The sequence below is a fragment of the Cicer arietinum genome, chromosome 7, assembly GCF_000331145.2.
Source record: "Cicer arietinum cultivar CDC Frontier isolate Library 1 chromosome 7, Cicar.CDCFrontier_v2.0, whole genome shotgun sequence".
Classification (NCBI taxonomy): domain Eukaryota; kingdom Viridiplantae; phylum Streptophyta; class Magnoliopsida; order Fabales; family Fabaceae; genus Cicer; species Cicer arietinum.
The window spans coordinates 54475457-54489142 of record NC_021166.2 but is presented as its reverse complement, the minus strand read 5'-3'; the positions used below and the strand labels follow the sequence as shown (position 1 = coordinate 54489142).

General features: G+C 29.0%; 1 protein-coding gene across 2 annotated transcripts; it reads right to left on the bottom strand.

Annotated features, from left to right (window-relative positions):
- Nucleotides 1–3502: 3502 nt before the first annotated feature.
- Nucleotides 3503–10714, bottom strand: LOC101497811 (uncharacterized). Of its 2 annotated transcripts, none has more exons than XM_073363408.1 (9): nt 10412–10714; nt 9267–9342; nt 8064–8219; nt 7809–7914; nt 7399–7581; nt 5975–6134; nt 5051–5364; nt 4709–4798; nt 3503–3915 (listed from the first exon to the last, which is right to left on the bottom strand). In XM_073363408.1, the coding sequence occupies exons 2-9, from the start codon at nt 9279–9281 to the stop codon at nt 3854–3856; spliced, it is 1086 nt and encodes a 361-aa protein (XP_073219509.1). In that variant the 5' UTR covers nt 9282–9342; nt 10412–10714; the 3' UTR covers nt 3503–3853. The 2 variants fall into 2 exon arrangements, with proteins under 2 accessions (XP_073219509.1, XP_004510680.2); XM_004510623.4 differs by having other exon boundaries at nt 9267–9402; nt 10412–10713.
- Between the last annotated feature and the right edge of the window lie 2972 nt (nt 10715–13686).

Genomic DNA, 13686 nt, shown 5'->3' with positions numbered 1-13686 from the left:
AGTTTTATTAATTTTTATTTATTAGATTAAAAAAAAATAGGAAGAAGTTGTTATATTATAACACCTCATTTGTTTTGGCACATCTATTATAACATGTCATTTGTTTTGGCATATCTATAAAAAAAAATATTAAAATACTATTAATAAAATAAAATACATTAAATTAGCAAAAAAAAATACATTAGTGTGACGGTTGACTGTGCCAAAAATAAAAAACGTGTCCCTAATATTATGGAGATAAATTAGTGTGACGGTTTACCACATGTTAGTATCTACATCCAATGAATTTTTTTTTATATATCTTTGTTTATATATGTTAAATGGCCACTTCTCCAAAATACTAGAGACACATTATTTATTTTTGGCACGTCTTCTCAACTATTTTTTTTCAATCTAATGTATTTTATTTGTTCAATTTCATTAATTTTTTTATTAATATAATTAATTTTATTATTATTATTAATATATTTTATTTTATTATTTTTATTTTAGTTTATTGATAATATTTTGTTTTTTAAAATATTATAATTATTTTTGTTTTATTAAATAAATGATTTTGTAATTACAAAAAATATGAGAAAACAAAAATTTGTATACCTAATACATGGTAGCACAGTGGGGATGCGGCCTTCTTTTGCCACATTTTAAAAAAATAATACCAAAAATATTAGATTGAACAAATAAAATACATTAAAAAAAAATAGTTGAGAAAACGTGCCAAAAATAGATAATGCGTCCCTAATATTTTGCCGATAAATCAGTGGTCATTTAGCATATATAAAAAAAGATATATATAAAAAGAAATTCATTGGAGGTAGATACTAGCACGTGGTAAATTGTCACACTAATTTATCTCCAAAATATTAGGAACACGTTATTTATTTTTGAGTCGATGTATTTTTTAATTTAATGTATGCCAAAATAAATAACTGTTATAATAGATATGCCAAAATAAATAATTGTTATAATATAACAACTTCTTCCTATTTTTTGTTGGATCTAATAAATAAAAATTAATAAAAAATTATAAAAAAAATTGAATTTGATGTATTTTTTGTTCAATATGTGGTTTTTTTTAATTTAATGTAATTTATTTGTTCAATTTAATTAACTTTTTTTATTAATATAATTTATTATTATTATTATTATTAATATTAATATTATTTTATTTTATTTTATTTTTGTTTTATTAAATAAATGATTTTGTAATTGAAAAAAATGTGAAGAAAAAAAAAATTGTACACCTAATACATGGTTGCATCCCGGAGATGCGACCTTCTATTGAATTGAAAAAGAAAAGTCTTTAGGAAGTCGCTGGATGAGCGACTTCTATTGAATTGAAAAAAGAAATGTCTTTAGGAAGTCGTTGGATGGGCATGCAATGATCTATTAGTGTCAAAAAGTAGGACAATTTAGTATTATTTTTTCACATTTGGTATATTTGAAAAAAAAGGGATATACAAATAAAAAATCCACATATTAAACATTTCAAAAACTCAATTTTTAGCATTAAAAAATTGAGAAAAAATTTCAAAATCAAAATTTCTAATATGTAAAAAAAAAACATAGACGTGGAGTACATATTGATTTTGTTTAAAATTTGTATTTTTTACAAATGTATTTTTAGAAGTTGATATAAAAAATAGCAAAACTTGGGGGTATGAGTTAAAATGTAGAAGAATAAAATTCAATTCTGTTTTCTACTTAACAAAAAATTATTTATTAGCCCAAATTTTATATGCGACGGTACTTAAAACTTTTTCTTAATTGTGTACATGAAATTGTATAAGGCAGGTTTTTGATTAATACCAAAGGCATTTGAGGATTCATATTCAGTTTAATTATTATGTATTATCAGTGTAAAATATGTGATACTAACACAATATCGTAATTATTTATAGACATAATTTTAAAGATAATTATCATAAAAATTAAATATTTTTAATGATTTAACGGTTATAATCGACTAAACTGTATAAAAGAAATTTATATTAATAATATATGTGGATTATTTCCATTCAAATTACCCTATTTTTCTAACAAAAAAAATGTTTGGTTTTTGAAACTTGAAAGATAATTTAGCAGCCATTTAGTGATGTGTGTCAAAGAATGGCAATAAGACCAAAGCTAACAGATACCCCATAAAGATTATCTATAATGGATAAGATTTTACCTTATCAAATGGATTCCCTCATAAATTTGTAAATGAGTTGTCATATCCAACTCTTTTCATACCACACAATATATCATACTTTATAAGATTTGAACTTTCAAACAAAAAAACTAAGATTTAAAAAAAAAAAGAATTAGTAAACTAAAAATTACATACCAAAATTCATTTAACCTTATCTATCTACCACTTGTGTGACCTTATTGGTTAGATTTGCATAAAATGAAATTGAATTAAAATGGTTTAATAATACTTTATAATTAAGAAAGGAATCATTAAATATTTTTTTACATGAACTCTATATTACAATCAATACTCTTTTCTTATTAATAGTTATATCTTGGAGTGGATAAATGATGAATTTGACCGAATTTTGCATGTCTCATACCCAATCCTCAAAATAGATCAGGTTAATTTTTATACTCAAACTCGACCCTTAAGTTGATTGAACCCAATGAATTACATGTCTAATAAAGATGGATCGATCCAAAGACAAAATCAAATTGATCTCAAGACAAATCACCTAATAATAATCCATAAACATTTAAAAAAAATCAAGAGTGACTCAGTTCATATAAGTGGCATGACCAATTTCATAATAAAAAAAAGACATAACTTGAAAAACTAAATTAAATAACAATAGACCATTTATACAAACACCTTCAAATGACAAGAAGAGTTATTATTTTCACTAGTATTTGTTAAATACAAGTTGTGTCCAAACACATTACTAACCACACAACTAAATATTCACCCCTACTCTTAATAAGAAGGTTGGTGGTCAAAAAATATTTTGCGATAAAATTCCAATTCTTATTCAACTCTAAGTGATGTAAATTTTAATTGTTTTTTAAATACAATGAAACTAATAATAATAATAATAATAATAATAATAATAATAATAATAATAATAATAAAAATAATAATAATAATAATAATATAAAATAATTTATTGTTCATAAAATAATTTGAGCCATGACGGGTAATCCGAATTCGATTCCTCCTTCTACCATGTTCATGTCCCTGTCTTGTCTCTATTGTTTGTCCCTATTATTTTCTGAACCGGTCAGATCCAACCAAACCTGTCAAGACAGCTTGATGGATTTTATACCCCTCTAGTATCTTCCTAATTTGTAAAACAAACATACAAAAGACTAATTTGAACACAACTAAAATATGGATGATGAATTCAACTATAAACAAAGACATAAGGCAAAGAAGATAAAAACAAGAAAGAATAAACAGAAGAGAATTTTACAGGTATGAGAACATTAGTCAAGATCCAGATGACCATTACTATGTCACATGTCAAATAAACTTTGCACCATAATATAAAATGTGAAACAAATAACATTAAATTTTACACTGACATAAGGATCCAAACAATATATAAAATTAATATATATCCAAATGCATCAAATCAATTACACATCTTAAGCACTGTGTCCTCAACTCTCCCTGATAATAGATATATCTCAAAAGAATGGAAAAAGATTACAACTACATGTAACAATTGATGACATTCAATTTCCACAGTGATGAAATATAACAGATAAGGGCTGGCTAAACTTTGGTAAACAGTAAAGCCTGTATGCAAGTACGCTTGATGACATTTATTAATCCTAATTTATCTCCCTAACCTAAGAATTAATGTGAAACAAAGCAACTTGCCTCGCCTTAAGATTAAGATTTATCCTCGTCCGATTGAGAGCATGGAGGCTCAGAATTAACAAAGAAGTCATCCACTGAAATTAAAACCAAAAGGTAGGTTGTAAGTATCTTTGCATATCTTTCAACATATATGGAAGTTGAAATGCAGTCTTAATTGTATAAATAATTTTTTTTCTCCTAAGTTCTTGATCATCTATAGTGTAATGCATGTTTTTTAGAGTTATATAAGATTCTAGAGATTGCAGATAAGGGTGAGAAAATGGTGGTTCGAATAAGGCTTTGGTTAAATAAATCTAACTTGTAAAAAAAAAGTTAAAATTCTAAGTCTAACTTGTTACCTGTCATTATTTTTTTTAGACCTAATCTGACATTTTTGAAGGTCTGATTTGGCCTATTAGCCTACTTAATTATAGGTCTATTACATAAACTTTTAGGAAGTCTGACTAACATGATAGTGTATTTTGTACTAGTCATAAATTCATCCTTAAACAAGCTTATAGGTACAAGAATTAATGTAGATTAACATAGTTAAAATCTTGAAAATGACAATAACTAATAAGCATTTGATTTTAATATAATGTGAAACAAGCAACCCTTTGAAATTCATTGTATGTTATTGACATGCACTTCAACATCATCCATTGTTTATTCATCAATGATTGAAATTACTTAATTAAATCTGTGAAGTGAATTGCTCATATAAGAGTAACCTACACCGGAATCTAATACATCACGGCACATTAAGTGGTGATTCAGAACTTAGATCCTTTTCTATTGTCAACTAAATCTTGTTGGACCACTATTATTCATCAAAGTTATTAAAATTTAGAACATGCAAAAATAATAAATAAGTACATTTAAAACTACCTATATCCTGTTGATCTGGAGATTCAAGAAACATGTCTGAATCAGATGGCAAAAATGGCGAACCCGGATAGTTTCCCAGAGCTCCAAGATCTGCAAAGAATTCAATAGCAAAATTGGAATTGATAACACTTAATTGCATTCTTGGAATCACGATGAGTTTGACAAAATCTCATTAGACACCGCAATTCTACCAAATTCACTGTCAATCCGAATAACACAAGTCATCAATAGCAAACTTAGAAATTGTTTATGGTGCTGCCAGAATATTTGCGTGATAACAGTTCTCAACAGATAACAAAACATGCAGACCAAACTCAAAGAAGATCTTAGATCAGAGATTACCTCCCAAGTTTGGCAAATCAGTCGTTAAATCTGATAGGCTAAAATTCCACTGAATCTGATCCAGCGATCGAGAAATTCCATTTCCTCCATCTGGTGCAAGTTGTAGTCCTACTGAACTTGCCACATCAGATGTAAATGCTGAATCAAGAGCTGATGCATCTGTTCCCATTCCTGATATTTCAGATGCCGTGAAGGGGAAATGACCACTGGATGCTACCGATGTTGGACTCACCGGCATATCCGAGACGGACGACATTGTACCATTTGGTGGAATAACATGAGCCATATCAGGAGCACTGTGGTCCATCACCATGCTTCAACAAACACAAATGCAAAGCAAATTACTTACAAAAGAAAACACAAACACAAAAGAACGAAAGAAATGAAGATTCTCCACAATCAATTAATTAACCTAATACTTAGCATGATGGCCACAACCTATGAAGCACGAATAATGACACGGATACCAGACATGACATTAACGGGTCGACATTGATAATTTAAAAAAATGAATTAATTGAATGTAAATAAAGTGTTGGTGTCGAACACCTACACATGTCGGACACTGAGGCACACCTTCGATCAAAAGTGTCGATGCTATAGAGGCCACAGCAATCAAGGCTTAAAATGTGAAATACAAAAGCTAACTATGCAAAACCATCTAAAACAATCTTAATTGTAATATCGTTCATGTATGAATAAAATAAAAGAATCTAATTTGTATGCATTGTTAGTGTAGAAAAATTTACCCATGCATCCATTCACATATTGCCATATAAATGTTCGTGGAGATATTTTAAGAATTAGCATTACAAAATGACAACATGGTGATTTGATTTGATGCGTGTGTAAAAAAGTTTTACATTGTCAATGCCTAGAAATTAATCCCATAGAAGAATTATCTGTAGTTGGACCAGTACTCACTCATTCCCAGAGTTCATCCGAATGGGATGAAAGTTGCTCGGTGCAGGGACTCCATTAACCACATGACAATTTGATATACCCATCGAATCAATATGAGGTTGACCCGGGGCTGGAATAGGATGCTGCTGTAGCACTGGGTATCCCATAGGTAGATTGTTGACTGCACTGCAAACAAACGGTGTTACAGAATAATGGAGAAATTCGAGGAAACAATAAATCTGTGAAGTGTATAAAATCTAATCCAACTTTTAGGACTAAAAGATTCTTGGAGATAACCAAGTGATTGGGCTTAAGTCGTCAATGAGCTACAGTGAAGGACAAATTGATCTAGAGTACCCAAGTTTGAACCCTAAATAGAACAATCTTTGACCAGACTTTACCTAACTTCAAGGCTAGACTCTGGATTAACAAGGACCCTTTCCCATGGGAACCGGATGGTTAAGACAAAATAATGTATTCAGCGATCCACACAACAAGTACTATGCATAAGGTTCAAATTTTCTCCGGCCAAAAAACATTTATAGGAGCTATTACAGAAAACTAAACCCTCCCTGGGAATCCTACAAAACCAACATTCAACCATGAAATATACGAGAAAGGATTCCTCAACTTTTATGTAACACAACACCAGCAATGAATTGATTAACAAGAATCTTCAGCAAAAAGAACACTACCAATGTCATAACAAATAATGAGGTTTCCAATTTTTGTAGTTCTAAGTACAAAAAAGGAACGTTTTGAGTAACATAATCATAAGAACGATCCTGTAATGGTACTAATACTTAACACTTAACAAGTATCCAAATCTCTTAATTGTCCGAAGATTTGGATAAATCCATATGATCAAGACAGTTTCTAGAATTTAGATTACCAATTAGTTCACTTTAAAATAATCAAGAAGTTTCCACAATTGCAATATCATGTATTATTGGATAACCATTTGAATCAGGAATCAACAATGATATCTATTGTTCACAGTTCCATAAACACATTAAAAGTAGTAAATACATTCTCACATGTTGATAATTTTTCTGCCAGTGAAAATATTGATGTTCAGAAAGTGAAGAGAAATCACTTCTCAACAAGATAGTGAAGGGTGGATGGGGTGCAACATGCGTGGCCCTTGACATCGTAAATCATAAAAGATTAGAAGATGTGTAATTCCAACCTCCTAGAATATCACAATTGCAATTTGCCATGATTTTGGACGCAATCATGGGCACAACATAGGTAATGCAAAAACGCTCTATAGCAACAATATTGCTCAATATAGTTACTACGGAAGAAAGAAAGTATCGATTAAGCCACTTTCCACGAAACGTGGCCTATTCTTGTTGGCCATAAAGTTAAGAATACAGTTACAATGAGATTAGTTTGAGTTTAACGACACATAAATTAAACATGATGAGAGGGTAAGAATTTACCAGGCATAGGATGGATTCCATTCTGTATTGGAGCCAATGGAACCTTTGGAGGCATAGGACACTTCATTAGATGATACTGATGCTCAAGTAAATGATTGAATAAAAGTATCTGCTTTTTCAATTTTAGTCTAACATAGTACGCCCTGAAAAAATCCGCGTTCTCTTCTTCCAATTTCTGCCACACTGAATTCATAAAAGCGTCAATTTTTGTTTTGCAAAAGCAAAATAGAGATGTTATTAAAAGCAATATGTCACCAACTTACAGATAAACCTGTTTTATTTAAATCAGACACAAAAAATTATTACTAAATGTACTAAGGTTTTTCTGTGAATAACATATACAACAGATAACTAACTTTTAATTAGAATGCAATATATAAATGGCGTGACAGAAACCGAAAGATGCATACCAAGAGTTGTAAATCCGGGATCTATCTTGGCCCGAGTCAGCAATGTTTTAACCACTTCATCTTTATTCATATATAATTGCAGGCACCTTTCTATTAAATTCTGGACCTACAAAAGTTTTTCGAATATATCAAAGGGAAAATAAACAGATTAAGTTGTTATCCCTGTAAAAGTTCAATCCATAAGACAAACGAAGCAAATGAAAAGTAGAATTATAGAAAAGTAGTCAAGTTTTTAGCAAATAATGATATCCTTACGAGCTCAATATCCTGCCGTGAAACCTTTTTGCTATCATTGCTTGAAGCGGATGCTGAGCCTGAGTCTGCAACAGGAGCATCGGTTGTGTGATTGTTAGGTTGTTCACTCTTCGGCTCATGAGAAGCTTGAGTTGATGACTGTAATTCTTCTGTGCTCTACAAATCCATAAAAGTTTATATTTAGTTTAATTATAATATTGCAAGCAGCAAAAAGTGTTATGAAACAAATCTAGATAATCACACAAAGTTTGAATCACTATAAGAGTAGAAAGCAAGGAAACATTTCATAATATTGAGGACACCACAGGCACAAAGCTCTCTGATTTTTTAAAGCATTAAAAATGAACATATTAGTTATCTTAACAAAGCAATACAATTTACAACAACCAAGTGATTGGGTTCAAAGAGTGAATGAGCTCCAGTTAAGGATGAATCATTCAGGAAAACCGAAGTTCAAATCCTGATTTGAACAATCCTAAGTCAAACTTTACTCTCGGATGAACTCTGGATTAACAGGGGCCCCTTTCCCCGGGAATCGGAGGGTTAAGAACAAAAAAAAAGCAAAGAATTACTACAATTTAGACAAGTTAAAATAGCTACAGCATTAGTCATTGTTGTCTAAACCAATGACAGATTAAAAAACCACCACGCAAACCTCCATTTCTCCAAAATAGAAACCATCATCTCCGAGTATTACCTTACCAGAAAATGCATTGTGTTAACAAATCATTCTCCTTCTATCTCATCATCTCTACTCGTTTTAGGTCCACGAGTGCAGATCACATTAGGGTTTTTTCCTAAACAATAAAATTAACAACTACATACACGCAATGCAACAAATCATTTACTTCCGACACCAACTACAATAAAAATATTATATAGAAGAAAAATCACAGATAAACACTATCCACAATCAGTTACATACAAAATAAAATGTGCAATCTATTTAATTGTGGAACAAACTGTTAATATAAAATTGGTCTTAAATTGTTTACTAAAGCTAGTTAGAGAAACTTCTGAACTATCAGCTTTCACAATTTGGTAAACAAATTAACAAACATATCACAAACCTCAATAATTTTAAAAGGAACAATATCATGCATTTCTACTAATAGTATTTTCAGCAATAGAACCAGAATGTTGACCATTGTGGTTGTGGATATTTCAAATGAAATATGTAAAAGGCGTATGACGGGAAAAAACCTGCAAGTTCTTCATTTCAGCAGACAGAAGGTAGACTGCATGTCTTTTCGGGAATTCGAGTAATCACTAACTGCCACTGAATTTAAGATTGTTTGAATATATGTCTAAGACACTCGCAAGTACAAATAAATTTCATCTGTAACAAGAAGAACAATGAGAGAATTGTAAACCATGTTGTTTAGATAAGTATGTTCCATATTGTTAAAAATTAACAAAATAGTATCCTCTAGATCAGATAGATCCTGATAAGAAAAAGAAGTATGCAGTTACAGAAGCATGTAAAATGGTTTTCCATAAATTGTGCATTTGAAAGCTTATCAGAAAAAGTTGATAATTACATTTATAACCATACTAAGTATACATGAGCAAATTCGTGATGTAAATTTGAGATGCAACAAAAACACTAGTGTCGATCGTGGATTCCGGAAAATAGTGGTTTGTTCAAATTCCACTACACTATAGTGCTAAAATTGTGGCAATTTGACAAGACTTTGTACAAAGTAGCGTATCGCAAAGCAATAGCGATTCGTTCAAATTCCGCAATACAATGGCGGCTGTTTGACAACAGTGCAAAACACCACATTCCAGTAGCTTTTTTTTCCAGTCAAATTAACAATTCCTTTCGAAAGATTAAGATGTTCGATTCCACCACATATTTTAACATGAATTTTCAATTTCTTCAAGAAAAGAAACAAATCAAAGTTGCCTTTGATTCTCCATACTACTAGCCATTAATTAATAGTTTAATTTTGCAACCACAAGAAAAAGGGCTGAAAAATGAAATCATATAACACTGTCAGAAAAACACTTCAAGCCACAAATAAAAAATGGCAATCATTGAAATCAGATGGTGGAACAAAAACATAAACCATCCCTTTGAATCTAAAGTAAAAATAAATAAATAAAATAAAAACAAAGGCAAGTAGATAAAACAAAATTTGAAATAAAACCAGATCTAAGTTATTAATGAGAAGTTAAGAACTGAAGCAGAAGTGAAACTTAGTTCACAAAGCCAAAATTTCCTTCAAAGGAACAAACTTTTTAAGTTACAAGACAACATAGAACAACCCAAATGCATCAACACAAAAATCAACAACCCGTGAACCGAAAAAAAAAAGGAAATGAAGATCTGAAAAATAAATTACCTCACACCCAGTTCCTGAATCTGCAACCACACAAAGAAAAAACAAAAAACAACGACAACAACACAAATTGGACACTGTTATTTCGACAAATTGAGAAAACCCCACCACAAAGTTCAAGCTTAATTTGCTTGAAAAGTATACATCCTCAAAGAAAAAGGAGAAAAGATTGAAAATTTATGAAAAATAGTAACTGGGGTTTGAAGTTGAAGAGAAATGGAGAGTGAATAATGAGAATAAGAGCATTGAGGTTTAAGCAGAGAGAGAGAGAGAGAAGAGAGATATTTTGAAAAGAGTAGAAAATTATATTTACATTTAGAGAGAGAGAAAGGTTTGTTGCTGGGAAGAGAATTACAGAGAGAGAGAGAGGGAAGGATCTTCAAAGTTGAATGCAAAGGTGAAGTGAAAGTGTGAAAGAGATGGTGGGTAAAAAAACCAAAAATATTGAAATTGAAATTTATGGGAAGGAAAACAAATCTACCAAAATAGGATAGTGACTCCTCTTGACTCTTGTGTGCTTTGTTGTTTCTTTTGTATTACTCCTTCATTTCTATATTATAACTGTTATTTTATTTATTTCAATTAAATTAGAAAAGCTATATATAAATAAAAAAATACAATGATTTTTATAAAAATTGTTTTATTAACTATTTAGTGTTAATAAATCTTTTAATATGAGAATAGTAATATTAATCGTATTGGATATTTCTTCGGGTAGTGGTGGGTTTTAGGTAATTAATTGATTCTCTTAATTCTTTTTTAAGTAGGTTTGATGTACAAGATATGATAGAAATATGAAAAGATATAAAATTGAATAAAGATCGCATAAGATATTCACAATATAAACACTTATTTGATATATACATAATTATTATTATATTTTATTATATTTTGTAGGACCCAAATGTGACCTATTGAAAGAAAGAAAAAAATAATCTATGTTTATCCTATTACAAGTTACATGTTTATTTTTTAGGTATAAATTTTTAAATGTTTGATATGATTTATTAGTCTATTTAAATATCTCATTCTTTTTTTTGTTAAAGATCATCAAATAAGTAAAATAATTTAACTTATCTTTACTTAATCTAACAAACTAATAGAACATTAATCAAATTAAATTTTATTTTGATATCTAATGTGATATTTAAGAAAATTAATGTTTATATAATATCTTATTTAAATTTTATTTTGTAATAATATCTTTAAATATATCAAAAATTGATGTATGACAGTAAACTCAAACTAAATAAAAGACCACTAAATTTATTATTTAACATAGTATAAAATTTAATATAATAATTAATGTATATATACTTAAAAAGATTGATTTAATAGACCTAAAAGACATTTTCAGTGACTTATAAAATAATAAAAAAATTAATTAAATAAATTTCTAAAAAAATTTAACATTATTTAATTAAAGATTCAAATAATATTGTATATGATTGAGCAATATTCAACTTCTTCATCACTGATTGATTTTTAATCGATATACGATCACATCAATTAATATTCTTCTCGATTTGTCTACCATTTTTCAACTAATAACTAAAAAAATTCTTAAACATAAACAAATTCTCGATAGTTGTACTGTCGTGGAAAATTCAAATTTTTTGGAGCAAAACTCTTCAAAAATATTGTTTTTCTGAAGAACATTGTGTATTTTACAAGGCCTTATTATTGATTGCTATTCCTTAATAAAGCAATGATGATCGGTGAATCTTACTCCCAAGTCTCAACCTTTTGAAAAAGAAGAAAGGAATTGCAAAAGATATTTATATCACATTTGCAAGTGTCACATTGATTGGCCTAATTAGAGGATCTATATATATAAAGAAAATGACAAAAGTGGTAAATGTATTCCCAAGTTGTTGATTGTTTGCTTTTTATAATTTATATAGTGAGGGAATACCTCACCAACGTACCAATGACACTATGCCAACATCATATTTCTTCCCATTCCCAATATTAATTAAATGTCCACACTCCTTTTGCGTGGTCCAACCCTCCTCATCACCTGCACAATCAATTTTATTAGGAATCTTGTACTTCAATTCAAATATACACCCTCCAGTCAATGTTACAAGAAGAAAATGAAAATTTCACGATTAACAAATTTAATTGAGTATAATTAATTTTCTATATTTTATGTAAAATATAAATTTTTTTTTAATATTTAGTGGAAAAAACCATTTAACTAATCTCATTAAATATTTTTAAATTAAATAATGAATATATTAGAGATAATAGCATTTAAATAGTTTTAAAGTAGTTAAATTACCAAATTTTGAAGGACTTTTTTGCTTATTCATAAAAAGAGTTGTATATGTGTATATAAAAGGATGGAGATATAGGATTAATTTGATGGTTATGGTGAGAGAATTATAGAGTTGAGTGATAAAGAGATCGCCGCAGAGGGTGGTGATATAGAGTTGGTTTGGTGGGTAGAGGAAGTTTTTATTTCTACACTCACCGAAATACTAATATTAGAAATTTATTGTTATGTTATTTACACATTTAATAACTTTTCGTTTAAAACAAATTAATTAATTCAATCATATTATATTATGTTAATTGTCATGTAAACAAAACTTTATATGACTTAGATATATATTTGTATATATTTTAATAATAGATACTTAGATTATTCATCTCTAGTAAATAAATGGTTTAAATCTCTATCATACAAAATTAAAAGTGTTAAATCTTTTTTTTTAAGTCTATTTGATTTAATATAAGAGAGATGATGGATTTTAAGAAAGTCGTTTCTTTAGAGTTTATTTGATTCAATATAAAAGATGATAAATTTTAATAAAAGAGATAATCGAGAGAGATATTTCAATTAAAATTATCTTTAGATCAAAAGAAGAAGAAGAGAATTTGTAAACGATTTAAAAGTGATTTTAACTACTTCTCAATCCCTCCAAATCCTCGCCCCTCCCCCATGGAGATATTTTATTTTCCTCTCATCTCATGTTAAAAAGTAAAATATTCTCTTACCTCCTCTCCTATTCCATTACACGAAATGAAACCCATAATAAACCCCGTACTACATAGACACTTTCACTATGACCTAAAAAAAATGCTAGAGATGAGTGGTTATTAAAATATTATCTCTCTCTTTCTCTTAATTCAATTGTTGAGTTGATTTAATTCGTCTTCCACAGAGAATTATTAAAGGTGTGTCCTTATTTGACATTGTGTTTATTAAGAGAAATACTTTCTAATACATAATAGTTATAAAGGAAAACATTATTTAATAGTATTTTTTTTTC

Excerpts from the sequence above, each read along its gene's own strand:
- LOC101497811 (XM_073363408.1), bottom strand. Across the intron at positions 7,582-7,808 it reads TCCCGGATTTACAACTCTTG|TGTGGCAGAAATTGGAAGAA; the intron begins GTATGCATCTTT and ends TTATGAATTCAG. Across the intron at positions 3,916-4,708 it reads TCCAGATCAACAGGATATAG|TGGATGACTTCTTTGTTAAT; the intron begins GTAGTTTTAAAT and ends TTTTAATTTCAG.